The sequence below is a fragment of the Antedon mediterranea genome, chromosome 8 (assembly GCF_964355755.1).
Source record: "Antedon mediterranea chromosome 8, ecAntMedi1.1, whole genome shotgun sequence".
Lineage (NCBI taxonomy): Eukaryota > Metazoa > Echinodermata > Crinoidea > Comatulida > Antedonidae > Antedon > Antedon mediterranea.
The window spans coordinates 3,985,670-4,002,309 of record NC_092677.1 but is presented as its reverse complement, the minus strand read 5'-3'; the positions used below and the strand labels follow the sequence as shown (position 1 = coordinate 4,002,309).

The 16,640-nt window shown below is 34.6% G+C and overlaps 2 protein-coding genes across 2 annotated transcripts; both read left to right on the top strand.

The window, feature by feature from the left end:
• Positions 1-1,738: 1,738 nt before the first annotated feature.
• LOC140056453 (hyalin-like) lies at positions 1,739-12,768 on the top strand. Its single transcript, XM_072101821.1, has 9 exons — positions 1,739-1,951; positions 4,040-4,261; positions 4,501-4,614; positions 5,260-5,523; positions 9,363-9,650; positions 9,891-10,175; positions 10,734-11,021; positions 11,114-11,401; positions 11,578-12,768. Exons 1-9 carry the CDS (start codon positions 1,894-1,896, stop codon positions 11,889-11,891), a joined length of 2,121 nt encoding a protein of 706 aa, XP_071957922.1. The 5' UTR covers positions 1,739-1,893; the 3' UTR covers positions 11,892-12,768.
• Positions 12,769-14,034: 1,266 nt separating this feature from the next.
• LOC140057145 (uncharacterized) lies at positions 14,035-15,743 on the top strand. The gene is made up of 3 exons (XM_072102695.1): positions 14,035-14,965; positions 15,282-15,406; positions 15,537-15,743. The coding sequence occupies exons 1-3, from the start codon at positions 14,035-14,037 to the stop codon at positions 15,666-15,668; spliced, it is 1,188 nt and encodes a 395-aa protein (XP_071958796.1). The 3' UTR covers positions 15,669-15,743.
• Positions 15,744-16,640: the final 897 nt, after the last annotated feature.

The following is a 16,640-nucleotide window of genomic DNA, read 5'->3' as shown; positions in this document are numbered from 1 at the left end:
TTTCCTCTAAAATCCGGTTCCGGATTGTCCACAGTGACGCAGTAGTAGAAACAGATAATAAGATTGTTGTTATTTAATGGCATAAGTTAGCATAACAGTGGCGGATCTAGGGGGGGTGAATAGGGTGGCTAGCCACCCCCCTTAATTCTCAAAAAAAAAAAAAAAAGATGCAACCTAATCGCGATTGACCGTCGCTAGACGTGGATTAATCTTTTAATTAAGAAGAGTAGGCCTAGCTAGGCCCTACTAGAGCTAGGGTTAGCATTAATAGTTGTGTGTAAATAGGCCTACACAGTGAAAGAGCTAAGAGTTCAATTACTATTATGAATTCAAGAGTTTAAAAAGAAAACACGATTTACAATCTTCGGAAAATACCCATTTTCAAAACACACGCACTCCTAAAACTACCAGCGTCACGTTGTCAAGCTCGCTCCTCGTGTGAATGCTGACGTCATCACTCTCCAAAATACACCATTTTCCATTGCAGTTAATTTCCGCCGCCCTGGTCCGTGTGTGCACAAGCGTTAGCGTGGTATATTTACACCCCTGAGTGGAGTGTAATATCGGGAACTTTTTTCTCGCGCATGAAAGTTTTTTGTATAATATTATGGTATGCAGTATAAACGATAAAAATAAACGAGAAACATGATGTTCTTTTATTATTTTATAGGCATAAAATAAACATGAAATGTCTTGTATGTACACGGGACGGCCGAAAAAAGTATGTGGCGTATTTGGCGTTTTTTGATTTGTGTTATAGACACGGCGATTACTGCAATCATTGTATACCAAATTACATTGAGTTATTCACCCGGCTGTAGGGTATATATCTCTGAGGTTAACAGACCACCAAAACACGGTACACAACACATGCACTCTATCGAGGCATTTTCGGAGTACCGCATTACAAAATGTTCATTTTGTTTGAAGGTTTTTCGATCAAAGTTTATTATTAGTTCGTCGAAAAAGATCCGTACAGTATTTAGGAAGGATGTATTTAAATTTACATTATGTAATATTTGTTATTAAGTGTGATGGAAACAGTTTCTCTAGCCTATTAAACAGTGTGTAAGCATCTATTTTTTCAAAATTTTTTGGAGCCTCGGGATGGGGACACCCCCTCCCAAACCCTCCCCCTCTCGGTGCTACGCACCTCGTTTCCCGCTTTCGTGGCCACCCCCCCTCGTCAGATCCTAGATCCGCCACTGCATAAGAGGCTCCGGTGCATGAAAGCAGACCTTACTTTTTAAATAGGTCATTCGATCCGAGGTCGATTATCAAAAATCTGGCTTGAATGTTGCCACTTGATTTACAAAATTAGTTAGGTCGTTTATCTTTAGGCCGGGCACCCCCCAAAGAACAGTATTATCATAGTGATGACTGATTCGGAAGTCGGGCAAAGGTCGATGTGAACCAAGTATGGAGTCGGACGAATAACCCAAGCCGTGATGGAAAGCGAGGCTTTCGCTCAAACCGGAAACGAATGAGTTGAGCCTAGGGCTAGGGCATAACCAGACAACATAATTACAGTAAAGTACGAAAAATCGAACAGAATGGGGGTAAGATAAGGTGTTAGATAAATTCCAGTCAAAGTATATTGTGTGAGTTCACACAGCCTATAAGTGTATGAGGATCTCAAAAGATGATTGCGAGGGCGCCCCGCAATCACGTGATATGACTTAAACAGAAATTTCACACACTCAATAATTTCCTACTCAAAATAACAAACTAAAGCTATTCACATGCTTTTTCGTCACAAGATCGGCAATCTTGCACAATCAGGAAACTTCAAGGAATTCACAGCACAGTGGAATTTCCAATGTTATAGTACAATAAACTTGTTATTATTTCCTATATCATTAGTTGTTGCGACTAGCAGTTGGAAGCGACAGAATGAACAACTTGTTTTTTGTCCTATTCATTACTGCTGTTACTGTTACTGTGTCGACAGGTAAGGATAAAATATTAATAATTATTGCAGATAAAAACATTTTTTAATTCATTCATAATAGTATGTTTATTACAAATAATCTTCACAGTAAAACTGAATAATACGAAGTCAACAAAGATAAACAGCTATAAATATAAATATATTAATGTTAGAAGTATTGTTAATTAAAAAAGATTTTATATTCAATAAATATATTGTTCAGTACAATTTGACTTGTACATCTAACCAATTATGTTTCGTGTTTTGCTTAACAAATCGCAATTGAAAGTAATTGGTAAAACACATTAGGCGCTATTTCAAAATTTTGATTTTCTCAAATATACCAAAAATAAATAAACTTTATGAAGAATTTTGATAACTAGATGGTTTCAAATGTACGTACCGCAGGACAATAATACATGTCGTTTACAGGAACAAATAAATAGACACTGTGATTTATGTACTGAACTAAAATTAGCACCCTGGGAATTACTTCCGAAAGAGAAACTGAGACAAATTTAAACAAACTTAATTTGTGTTTTGTATGTAACATTAGGGTTGAGGGATGGGAAAGAGGATGGGTGCAAAGAGGAACAATTTTTAAATATATTCTTTATCCATGTAGTAACGAAATATTAATTGTTTTCATGTTTTACAAATAATATACCACTAAACACAGTAAAACATTGCGATGTAATACTTTGTTGAAACTATCACCGTCCTAGTCGATTGAAATAGTATAGTACATGTAACGATACATCACTACGACGTGTATATGTTTATATAATGTAAAACAATTTGTGAAAACCACCTCTATTCGGGGAAAATCATAAATTCGATTTAATCGTCGATAAATATTAAATTATCTAACTCAACTTAATCAGTAGGCCCAATGGTTTTCAATTGTTTCATACTTCAGTTGGTTCCTACCCTACCCACCCCCTACCCACCAAAGTTGTTCTGCGTTTAGGGCATGTGATGTACCGTAGGCCTATCCTCTACTGGTTTTACAACGCTACTCATGCCAGTGAGGGAAGGGTGATGATGTGGGTGGTTTAACTGCAATAATAAAGATTTATACATAATATTCGGCGAGTTAAAACGCTAGCTCTTTATCCGTTTAAAAAAAAATTATATCCAACCTCTGCAGCACAGATTGAAAAAAAAAATGGATCGAATTTCTGTTATGAGTATACAGTACTTGCCTTTACGACGCCTGAGGGAATAGACAATTGTGGAACAGAGATTGGAATGTTCCATTCATCGCAAATCAATACATTTGTATAAACGTATATTAAATCTATCAAAATAGTATTTTTTAAAGAAAATCGGCCTGTCTTCAACATTATGATGCTGTACTCGAGCTGTTCAACCGGTTTTCAGCCATTAAAAACAATTATCGTAGGAGGAGATAGGAAAATGCGAAGCATCCTCGTATTATCGTCTGCGGGTATTTTTCAATACGGACATCCATTAGACAGTGTATACCACGATCGAAAAACACCCCTATTTGGGGCAAATCGTTGAACCTAAATTCGTTTTAATCGTCAATAACTAATTATCGAACTCAATTTAATTAGTAAACAGGGTTACATCAGGCGGTTAAAATCAGTACCGAAAGTACGAACCAACTTTATATACCATCGAGTAAACATTCTAGAAATAACGCGCGATTTACCGAATTTTGCCCTTACGTAAATTTATATATAGATAATATAATGAGAGTAGATGATTGAAATGTGATTTTGAAAAGAATAAATTACGAATCCTAATTATTGAATTTTTTAAAGTCCTTAATTTTGAATGTTTTTGGTACCGGTATAGTTTTTTTAGCTCACTATGTCGGTCGGTTGGTCGGTCAGTTAGTTGGTCGGTAAACACTAACTCAAATTTGAGCAAGCGACTGCAGCCATGTATATGGCCTTGTTTATTTTTTTTATATAGGCTACAATAGCAACTGTAACTCATAATATTTATTGAATTTTAAAAACACCGAATTTGGTCAAATATTTTGGAAAAAATCAATCTTTTTATTTGTTGACATAACTGGTTCCTTATGTTTAATTATGTGATTCATTTATTGATTTTATTTGTTCACACGCCATCTAGGCAGCTGTGCTTGGTCATGGAGTTACTTTCAAGGAAACTGTTATCGATTTCTAACAAGCACAAGGGGATGGCAGATTGCCAGGAATTATTGCAATAATTACGAAGCAGATTTGGCCGCTATAGAAAGTGATGCAGAGAATAACTTTATTAAAAATCGTATAAGTCAAGACTCATGGATCCGCTTAACGGACAATGAATATAAATGGACTAAACTAGACAGATGTAAGCCTACTACTCGAATTATTATTAGTTATTTGTGCTTATTACGTTTTTACAAGATCCTTTGGTGCCCCAGTCGGCTCGAATACCTTTCCTCGGCCGAAGACTTCATCTATCCAAGATAGTGCATGATAGGCCTACTGATATTCATATTTTCTATTTCTGATGATGTTTCGATAGTCTGTGTTATTATAATGTGTTACAACGAAATTTTGATTTACTATTTTTAATGTTGTTTATAGATAGCAGTCCTGGAAATTGTATTATTATGAGGTACGAGGGGTACAGTAGTTATACTACTGGTAACTGGAACAGTCAATATTGTTATTCTTATAAGGGATTTGTATGTGAAAAGAGTAAGTTTCAGAGACGGATTTGTTCACATAGAAAGCTCAGAAAGGTCTTGGCCTTCCGTCACAAAATAAAGTACCAATTGGTCATTACGTTATTGTAAGAGCTCTATGGAATTTGTTTTAACCAACCTTAAAATATGACCTTTAAACTAAATATTCTCTGCAAGCTTTGCATAGTATAATTATACTTCAGAACATGGAAGTACTTTTATAAATTTCAATAAATACTTAGTTTTGGCTTTTGTAAATTGTAACAAAAGTAAAATGTTTTTAAAGTTAAAACCAAATACCAAAACAACATCATTCGTTTACTTCCGTCTTAAATTTAAGAAGTTTATTGGATCTCTTCTATTATAGGCCTACCATGCATTGTTATCATTTTAGTCTGTACGTTAGTGGTGATATTACCTGCTACTACCCATCTATACGTATCGGGATATTTTAACCGACATGTTTATTTCCAGTAAAGTAGAAATATTACATGAATAATAGTAGTGGAACTAAAGCTTGGTGGTTGTAACTCACAAAAAATAATAAATAATAATAAACTAGTTCCATCCATCCTGTAATTGGCGAGTTAGTCTGTTGGATGCGTATGAAATAATAATAATAAATATTATTTTACTGTTGTTTTTTTTTTATTGATAGCATTAACAGACTTGCAGAACCCAACATTAAGGAATTGTCCACGCAACCGGATTGTTAAAACTTATTCCAGGTACCAGGAAGTTAGCTGGACGGAACCAATAGCACATGATAATGTTGGCATCAAGACAGAAGAAAAGACATATAGTGTTCCAAGTCAACGCTTTGAATTGATCGATGGAGAGCAAACCGTATATACTGTGAGGTATTGGGTAGAAGACTATTCTGGAAACGAGGCTGAATGCATCTTCAATATAACTATTATCGGTAGGATTTTTTTTTTATTAAATTATCCGAGATTACTTATATTTTACAGTAAGATGAATAACCGTTCAAGTAGAAGAAAATAAATTTGATGCAAATATGTACTGATAATTATAGTTTCAGTTTCAGTTTCAGTTTCAGTTTATTTTCCATTTCAATTTATGAACATAAGATAAACAACTCATATGGATGGATAACCGTAAGAGCGAAGCTCGTTAGCCGGTCACCCGTTAGTGCAGTGACATTACAGACAACATAAAGACAAGACAAAGGTGCAATACATAACAAGACATGTGAACACTTGTGTTTGCAACCCCTTGGATAAAATAATATATTTATATAAAGGAGAAAATTAGATAGTATATTTCTTTTTGATCATAAAATGATAATTTTTAACTTACTTCTGAAGAAGGTTAACATGAATTTTACATATAGTTATTTTTATTTTTACTAGTACATGGTAATAAAATCTGAATATCATCTTTTAGATAAAAAATGTAATAGATTTACATACACACACATATATATGTATATATATATATATATATTGTTTAAGTAAACTTAAATAATGTTACTCTACTAATTAAATAATATAACATAATATTACTGATACGTTGATAATAAACTGTGAATAAATTTCTTCTTAAATAAACTTAAGGTACATTGGTTCTTAATAAAATTGCTTATATCATTCCACAATATAGGTCCTTGCCGTTTAATGGTATTCATTCCCAGGTCTGTTCTGAAATTATGAGGACGCAAATCATTTAATGTTCTTGTATTATGACAATGTGTTTCTTTTACCCTAGCCCAAAAAGTATTAAAATTACTTGGTAGATTATTATTAACAAAATTAAACATAAAAATTGCTTTTTGTAATTTATGAATATCATAGATTGTTAAAGTTTTTAATTTTAAAAATAAGGGTGCAGTATGGGCCAGCCAGGATGAGTTTGTACAGAGTCTAATTATTTTCTTTTGTTTTAAATGAATGGTTTTCAAATTGCAGTTGTTTGCATCTGCCCAAATAAGATTACAATAATATAAGTATGGGAGAACTAATGTGCGATATAAAGAAAATAAAATATTCGGTGCGAGAGCATGTTTTAGTCTAAATAAAATGTCAGTATATTTAGAAATAATGTTGGATATATATTCTGTGTGATTAAACCATGTTAGTGTTTCATCTATAATTACGCCTAAAAATTTAGTATCAGAGACCTGTGAAATAGTAGTATTGTCAATCATAATTTGAATATTGTGATATTGTCGTCTACTATGCTTATTTTTAAACATAATGTAATTTGTTTTAAGTATATTAAGTTATAATTTATTAGATTTAAGCCAGGAGGAAACTTTATTTAGTTCTTGATTTACTGTCGTAATGAGTTGTTTAATATTTTTATCAGAAACTACTATGTTGGTGTCATCTGCGTATAAATAAAATGAGAAATTATCGGAAATAGAAACAATATCGTTTAAATAAATTATAAATAATAATGGGCCCAAAATGGACCCTTGTGGAACCCCGCATCGAATTATATTAGTTGTTGATTTATGATTGTTATACACGGTGAATTGGGATCTGTTGGTTAAATAACTCTTGAACCACTCATAGGCGACTCCTCTAACACCGTAATGATAAAGTTTTTTGAGAAGGATTTGATGGTCTATGGTATCAAATGCCTTTGCGAGGTCCAAAAATATACCCATAACATGATGATTTTTATCAAGTCTTGTAACTATATCATTATACGCTTCTAGTACTGCCATGTAAGATGAATATTTACTACGAAACCCGTATTGCCGGTCATAAAGTAAAGTATTATTATTTATAAATTTATATAGGCGATTATGGATAATTCGTTCGAAAATTTTTGAAAACGCTGGCAATACAGATATTGGACGGTAATTTTGAATTTTATTATAAGAACCTGCTTTGTGAATTGGTACTACCTTTGGTATTTTAAGTTTAGTTGGAAAAATACCAGAAAGGATAGACATATTGAAGGTATGTGTTAGAGGAATCGCCAAGGAGTGGATAACACACTTAATGATACTCATTTTTAAATCGTCATATCCCGGACTTGAGTTTGAATTAAGTAAGTTACATGTGCTAATTATTTCATTAACATCGGTTGGTAGAAAAAACAAGGAATTAATTGGTGATGATAATTCTTCAGATGATTCCTAAATTCATCGTTTTGGGTTGATTGAATTTTTGAGGCAAGTTCAGGACCAACATTACAAAAATAATTATTAAAGCTGTTAGCGATTACGTTATGGTCATTAACTTCCGTCTCATTTATTTTCATATTATCCTGTAAGTGGTAAATTTGTTTTCGACCTAGAAGTCCATTAAGAATATTCCAAGTTTTCTTTAGATTGTTTTGGGTTTTATTTAGTTCTTCTGTGTAGTATTTTTTCTTTGCGTTTCTGAGTATTGAGGTAAGTATATTACGATAGCGAGTAAATTTATTTTTATTTGTGGTGGTTGGCGATGAAAAATATACTTTTTATAGAGCTTATTTTTACGATTTATAGATTTTATAATGGTTTTAGTAATCCATGGATTTCGAGGAATGCGATTATATTTTGATTTTTTGTGCTTAGATTGTATAGGAAAACATGTATTGTATGTGTTTGTAATCTTGTCTGAAAATATATTATATGCTATTTCAGGCGATTGTTCTTGAAGTACATTGTTCCATTCAGTTGTTTGTATCGTGTCTATGAAGCGATATATATTTTGTTGTTTAAATGACCGTGATCGTGTGTATCCAATATTACTTTTGTGTTTAACTTTCAGGGAATTTGTGATTTGAAAAACAGGGTAATGGTCTGTAACATCCCATATAAACACACCAGATTGGATAGGATGTGTGATTACATTAGTAAAGATATTGTCAAGAAGAGTGGCTGATCTATGCGTTATTCGTGTTGGTCTATCAATAAGGGGAAACATATTGTTCATGTAGAACATATTTAAAAAGTCATTAATTGTTTTATTCATATTAACACAAAGTAAATCAAAATTAAAGTCCCCGGATACATAGCATTTCTTGTTCTCTTCTGTTATTGCTATATAATTCTATCTCCAATCGTGATTGGTCCAGTAAGCTAATCTTGCTTCGCATTTCTTCGGCAAGTTGCGGAATGACGCAATTGTTGACGTCATGAATATCTGATCGAAGGTTTTTTATTTGAACATCCATATCCTTGACTTCACTTTTTATGCTTTTAATTTCTTTTCTTAGATCAGTAAATTGTTGGGATAAGCCTTCAAATTGGTGTCGCATATCAGCTCCCATTTTGCTCACAAGTTGATACAATGAGTTCATATCAATTGTAGGCATACTATCGGTTGTTTCATTCACGACCCGGTTAACGTTTTGCGTACCAGAGCTAGATGCATATTCAGGTGGTGGTATTGTGTCCGTATGCTGTGCTGTACTTGCCATAGTGGCTAGATATGTAGGAGATTTTGGTTCTAAAATATTACCTTTTGTATCATTGGTTGACTTTTTAACTGGCTTCTTAACTGATTGTGATCTTGTTCGCCTCATGAAGAGTAGATTTAGGCTGGTAAATGGTTCAGACTAGTTGGTAAAAAAATAAGTGGTGAAAACTCCGGATTACCTTACGTACATACCGTGTACTTATTACTTTATTGTGACATCAGTAGGCCTACATACTCGACTTGCCATTTGGGAGTTTCCGATGTCAGTACATATACCTCAATGATCACTACATACTCGCCTCGCCATTTAAGAGCAAGTGGTAAAGGGGAGTTATAACTATATAATAATTTAGAAAAATACAAAGAATTCTCCTTTCAACAGATGATGAGCCACCCGAACTGCAGTGTCCCGAGGTAACTTCAAATTACTATAGAACTTACTACGGATACATCCACGCTCATACTGACGAAGGAAGTCCTAACGGCACTATCACGTGGGTTCCTTTGGTTGCCAGAGATAATAGCGGAATTCCACCCAATATCACAAGTTATCCACTTAAATCAGGCGATGTTTATCCAATGCGACTGTTTCCACCTTACACGACTACAATACGGGCAACGGACCAATCAGGAAACTTTGAGGAATGTGTTCTACACTTTGCAGTTGTTGGTAGGATTTAATCTATAGTTATGATTACCAAAAATACAGAAATAATAAAATATTACATTTCCCAAATATTAACACTCCTTATCTTTTACATACCTTGTGAAGTAGTAGATTATTGCTCACGGGAGATGTTTGTGTTTGCATTTACAGGTGATGAATTGTTGTTTTTTTTTTAAATTTGGCCGCAATGACTGCCCATATCCGCCACATTAAAATTAATTATATTTTTTTTGACCATTGTAGACATTGAAAGGCCAGTTTTACATTGTCCATCGCAATCAAACAACATGGTTAAAAGAACTTCAGAGTCTTCTTGGTCAGTTTTTACTGACGTGTCCTCCATAAGTGCTCGATTGTATTGGCCACAACCAAACGTCACAGACAACAGTGGTACTGTCGTCTCCATCAGTTCAAATTACAACTCTGGTGATGCACTTTCGGCAGAAAGTTCTGCCTATGAAATAACGTACACTGCGATTGACAGAGATAACAACGTCGGAAATTGTTCGTTTTATATTACAGTCGAAGGCAAGTCAATTTTTCGTTATGACAATATACTCCAGTTTCAAAGGCTAAATTCACAATACAATATCAAGGTGCCTGTATCACGTTAAGGGTTAGGTTGATACAGGTGTCACATATAGTAAATTACATGACACTAGACAAAAATTAGATAGAAAACCGAGAAGTACGTACGACATGATGGCGGTAACCTATTTTGTAAATCAGAGCTTACTTAAAAAAACTCAAGTGCTGAAAAAGCTTTTTAGAGGAATCATTGATTTTCTCATAATTGATAAGAGCGTATCAAGTCCTACCTCGATTAACAATCTTTCATTTCCCTTAAAATACAGTCATGTTAGATTCAAAACTACTCTTAAGGCCCTGTCTACACTATCAAACTTTATGTGACAAAAATAATTTATGATGTTCCCATATATGAACACATGACGATGTCGCATCACTACCATAATTGAACAGATCACTACCATTAGGCAAATTACACTTGTTTGTCAAACTAGTTTGATAGTGTAGACAGAGCTTTAGGGAAAATAATTTGTCAATCTTTCTCTTGGTTTAAAACAGATTGGGAAAGTCCATCAGTTGAATGTCTACCTGACTTGGAACGCTACACAGACGACGGTTCGAGGTTTGCGTTATTCTCCTGGAACATCACACTGAACGATAATTTTGCTGTCAGCTACTGCATGTCTAACGACTCTAAAGTTGAACCTACGAACACTACATTAAATGACGAAAATATCACCCTTGCTCAACATGGCTTTTTTCCTATCGGTGTAACTGAAGTTGAATATACCGTGATAGACACATCTGGCAACAATGGTACCTGTCTGCTTACTATTACAGTTATAGGTGAGTTTTCGCACATACTGAGATCAAAATCTTTGTTTAAATTCCTAAATACACAGCAAAATTTAAATTTCTTTTAAAAATTGTTATTTCAGACAATGAACGTCCATCAATTATCTGTCCGAGTAATTTCTCCAATTATTACGACCATATATTTAGTTTTCATCGCCTAGTCACTGATTATGGTCATCCATACGCAACAGTCACGTGGTATCCTCCAGACGTTGATGACAACAGTCAAGATCTGGTCACGTCGGAAAGCTTCCCCTATACATCAGGTGATACGTTTCCGATGCGACAGTTTCCACCGTATACTGTACACATGACTGCAACTGATCTGTTCGGCAATAACAAATCTTGCTACATTTATTTCACAGTCATAGGTAAGTTAATAAAAGACAAATGTAGGCTTTAATTCAAGTCGGCTTAATACTGATGCACAATCTACTCCATTGACACGAGCCCCTTTCATCTCACGTAATGCATATACCACGTGCTTCTTCGAATCTCCTTTTCTCCTGCATTCCAATCGTATAGTATGTTGTTTATTTTATTCTAGACATCGAACCTCCGATTATAGAATGCCCAACGAACATTACAAATTACTACGATACGTACTTTGGCATTGTTAGAGCTGCTACTGATTCAGATGCCAACACGAGTTCCGTCAAGTGGGAAGATCCTACAGTTTTTGACAACAGTGGAGGTCGTCTGATAGTGAAGTCATCACACAAGTCTGGCGATGTGTTCGCGCCAAAATTCTACCCTCCTTATGAAGTGGAGTTTACGGCAGAAGACGCATCCGGAAATGTGAATTCATGCAAACTGTACTTTCTCGTTACAGGCAAGTTATATCCAAACGGAAGCATTTAAATAGAGATTGTAGAACATTACAAGTTAAAGCTTTCTAAAGTTTACTTTTATGTTGATTTTCATACTAGTTAGATGGTAGGCGTGTGTTTTCAGTTTCTGAATAATAATTCCAACTTTTGACCGCAATACAAAAGCTGTCATCAATATTTTTGAGAAAATGTCAGTAAACGTCTTGGTCACAGTTAACATCCGACAAAGGACGAACTTAAAGACCGGATGCCTCCCTTCTAGGGAGTCAGCAGACATGTTATTACATTAGATTAAACTACCTAACTGCTGAAAAAAGTTTCCCTGGTTTTTATAGCAGAATATTTCCAAATTTTGTATTTAACCATTTTAAGGGAAATTTATATTTTTTTTCTCCAAATTAACGGCATAAGCATAAAATAAATAAATAAAATAAATTGTAGCGATACTTATGTAAGGCAAATATAGCCTACTACTTGTACACAGTAGTTTACTTTGGTATAGTGATTTTCTTACTAGTTAGATGGCATGGTATGCGTGTTTTTCAGCTTAATAAGAATAATTAAGAATAATAATTCAACTTTTGACTGCAATATAAAAGCTAATATTTAGAAATTTGCTCGTTAATCGCAGTAACCTAGATCAGTTATATATTATGAAATGTGTCAATGTATTCATAAGATCTGAAGACAAAAGACTTTTAGCCAGATACTGTATACAGCTGTTTGTATACTTTAACAAGTTATAAATTAAAATTGTTTAGAAGAAATTCCTTTCTGGTCTCTTGTTCTGTTCGTTACTGTATTAGTTGACGAAAGAATATTCCATATGCACATCAGTATAAAAATAATTACGGTAGTTTGTACATAATATAAGACGATGATGCTAACGACGACCAGGACGTCATGGTAATACAATTGTACGCATGCGATGCACTTGGGTATGTATGCAGATCTTGTTAAGTTTCGCAGATATTGTTAAGTTTCGCAGATACAGTAGTCGTCACAAAATCCCATTCTATAACTGCACATTGTCGGGGCTTGGTGCTCGGTTAGAAAATTAAAAGTGTTCCATTTTGCGTTGGGTGACGACGACGGCGACGACGACGACGACGACGACGAGTTTGTCAGTATTGAAGTAATTTGCATAAAATTCATCATCTTTCAGACAATACTCCACCTACGTTTGAATGCCCGGAATTCATCAGATGTTTTCGTCAGGGTGAAAACAGCACTTTAGTGCATTGGTCGATAGTTGTATATGACCTAGAACTGATTTCTGAGATTCAAGTAAACAACGATGCGGTGACGCCATTTCGTTTGGAACCATATAGAAAAAGAGTAAATTTGACAGCATCTGCAACTCTTCCGATCGGTACCACTTTTATAATGTATACATTTGAAGATTCTTCAAGGAACACCGTCTGTAGTTTTTACGTTCACGTTTCAGGTAAACAACAATGCTAGCGTTTTATGAAGTATAACAACCTCAATTTTAAAAGACAAGTCGTGCTCAGTAATGTTTATTAAAACAATAAAGACACACAGGAACATAAACAACTTAACACGAGATTTCTATGTTATATTATCAAAAAAGACTTCTTAACAACTTTATGATTTATTTTATTTTACAGAAAATGAACCAGAAATAACTTTTCCAGATACAACCATGTCACCTCAAAGCATAACAGAAAACTACAGAAATGACTCTTACTTTGAAGAAAACACGCCCTCTACACAGCCACAAACATCATCAGTAAATGCTCCGATATCACAGTTACCTGTTACTCCTTCGCCATTAGTAAAACTATCATCACAATCATCATCACCACCGTCAACGTCATTATCACCAACACCATTTTTATTTAAAACTTTATCACCTTCATTATCACCAAAACCAACGTCATCACAATTTTCCTTTCCACTTTTATCTTCAAAATTACTGTCAACGCCACTATCACCAACACCAAAATCATCAAAATTGTCCTTTAACCCATTAGTTTCACAATTGCCATCACCTTCGTTATCACCAAGCAAGACTAATGTCATCACAACATTCTGAACCATCAGTTTCACAATTACCATCTCCTTCGTTATCACCAACACCAATATCATCACAAATTTCCTTTAAACCATCATCTTCACAATTACCATCACCTTCATTTTCACCCACACCAATGTCATCACACATTTCCTTTAAACCATCAGTTTCACAATTACCATCACCTCCATTACCATCAACACCAATGTCACAATCACAATATTTTATTAAACCATCACCTTCACAATTACCATCAACAACAATGTCATCACAATCTTCTACACCGTCATCTTCACCATTACCATCACCTTCATTACCATCACCTTCACCAATGTCATCACAATATTTTATTAAACCATCACCTTCACAATTACCATCAACAACAATGTCATCACAATCTTCTGGACAATCATCTTCACCATTACCACCAACAACAATGTCATCACAATTGTCTGAACCGTCATCTTCACCATTACCATCACCTTCACCAATGTCACCACAATTTTCTGGACAATCATCTTCACCATTACCATCACATTCATTACCATCAACACCAATGTCATCACAATTTTCTAGACAATTATCTTCACCATTACCATCACCTTCATTACCATCAACAACAATTTCGGTAGTTCCTTTTAAATCGCGCACCACCCTTCTTCCATTTATATCACTGGCATCTACTTCCTCACCATCAACGATTTTAGTTCAATCTTCTTCACCGTTGGCATCATCCACCTTGAATTCGCTTCCGACAACCACTGTTGTCACAACAGTTGACACTCCAGTTACCAACGGAAGTGTGACAGCAGAAGACGATAGAGAACAGACAGTCACTAAAGCTAGGCCTAGTCAACAGTTTACATTTACCGCTGAACAGCTAACGACTAAGCGCCGATCAGTACAAAAGACGTCTACAAGACAGCAGCAAACTACAGGATGGCCAAGTGACCAGACATCATCATTTGACAAAGTGTCACCGGAAGTAATTACTAGTTCAATATTGACGGTTTCCGGGCAAATGATTGAAAACGAAGATGGCGCCCTGAACAAATCAAACTACCATGGTAAATATACAAACACAGTAATAATACTCTATCAATTTAGATTTAGCTTATCAATTTGTACACGAGAAGAACTTAAATATTGTGGTGCTGATTGAAATACAAATATATAGGCCTAGACTTTAATGTAAGACTATACACAACGGTACGTGGATATTATTTCTTTTATGCTTTCCTGAAAAATTCTTGCTTAGATAAATACCATTGTCAACAATGTCCACTTAAAAAAAAATCTTGTTAATGTATAAGGTATGTATTGTATCATACTGTTGCTCATGCGCAGAATGAAGTAGGCCTACGTATTACTTTTATTTTACAGATAACGGTTTTCCTAAGGTACTAATTGTATGCTTATGTCTACTGTTCATGGCCGTCATAGCAGGGATACTTTTTATAATCAAAGGGAGAAAAGTTCAGCAGAAATACTATTTTCAACCTAAACATGTAAGTGGTTTTAAAACAAGAACATATCACAAAATAAATTAAGAACTCAGAAACTTGATATTTTTCCGAATATTAATGCCTTCTATAACACAAACAGTTCAATAAAAAAGTGTATTTGTTTATTCTACAGGGCGAAAACAAAGACAAAGAACCTCCATCGGTAGATATTTGCGACTTGCGACCTTTAAATAAAGATGAGCGGACAATTCAGAAAGACGATGGTATTCTCAACTGCGCATACAATAATGACAGTAAAGTGTGAAACCCGTCTGTAAGGCCGTCGATCGCCGGTTGGTGAATCAAAACGAATGTACAGTTTCTACGTAAAGAGTAGTAGGGGCCTAATGATATTTAAAAAAATATATATTTATCGAAATGAAATATTTTAAATTCAATACTTACCTACCTTATTAATTTATATTATTGTAATAGTTTAGGAAAGAAAATAAATGTTTACGTTGAACTTTGAACTACCTGCTGACGGTTATTGCTACTTTCATTAGGTTTTACTAGAGGGCGTAATAATTACAAGCTGGTCTTTGATCCATGAACTGTAATCCGGTCCGGCGGCCAGATATACAAACTCAGTGTGAACGTAGCTTAACTCTATAAAAAAAAAAGTCGGTACCTCTGGTGACGATATAGAGGGCGCACCGTGTGTTATAAATATAACCGACAACATTGTGCTCTCTAGAGACGGAAATAAAATTTAAATAGATGCTGTAGTGAAAATGGAAGTTAATATATTTTTGGCTTATTTTGAAACACAGAAGCTCCAGTTCCCAACGATATTTTAGTGAGGATCATTCTTCTAGAATAAGTTGGTTTCCTTTGATATTATCTACAAAGAAAAAGGTATATTGATAGCATCTACGACTATCTACCTACTTTAAGACTCGTTCCATACTTTAAAAAAAATACTAAGAAAACCACAAAATCTTATCGTTACGGAATCATAAAAATAACAGCAAACTATCAATATCAAAATGGTACGCTGAAATATCCCCTTACTGTCAACGACAACCAAGCATCAATAAAAATACCTATGTTGACAGTTAGTAATATCTGTGCTTCGTTTGTTATGTACATCTCTAAGCGCATGCGCAGAAACACATAATGTGGTCTATGCATGTTACCTCAATGCATAATGTATACAGTCTGATATCCTCTATCGAACCTGAACTTGAGACCAATCGTAGATGATTTACTAATCAGATATTGCATACCCTCAATA

Excerpts from the sequence above, each read along its gene's own strand:
- LOC140057145 (XM_072102695.1), top strand. The coding sequence starts at position 14,035 with ATGTCATCACACATTTCCTTTAAACCATCAGTTTCACAATTACCATCA. Across the intron at positions 14,966-15,281 it reads GAACAAATCAAACTACCATG|ATAACGGTTTTCCTAAGGTA; the intron begins GTAAATATACAA and ends TTTATTTTACAG. Across the intron at positions 15,407-15,536 it reads ACTATTTTCAACCTAAACAT|GGCGAAAACAAAGACAAAGA; the intron begins GTAAGTGGTTTT and ends TTTATTCTACAG.
- LOC140056453 (XM_072101821.1), top strand. The coding sequence starts at position 1,894 with ATGAACAACTTGTTTTTTGTCCTATTCATTACTGCTGTTACTGTTACT. Across the intron at positions 10,176-10,733 it reads GTTTTATATTACAGTCGAAG|ATTGGGAAAGTCCATCAGTT; the intron begins GCAAGTCAATTT and ends GGTTTAAAACAG. Across the intron at positions 11,022-11,113 it reads GCTTACTATTACAGTTATAG|ACAATGAACGTCCATCAATT; the intron begins GTGAGTTTTCGC and ends TTGTTATTTCAG.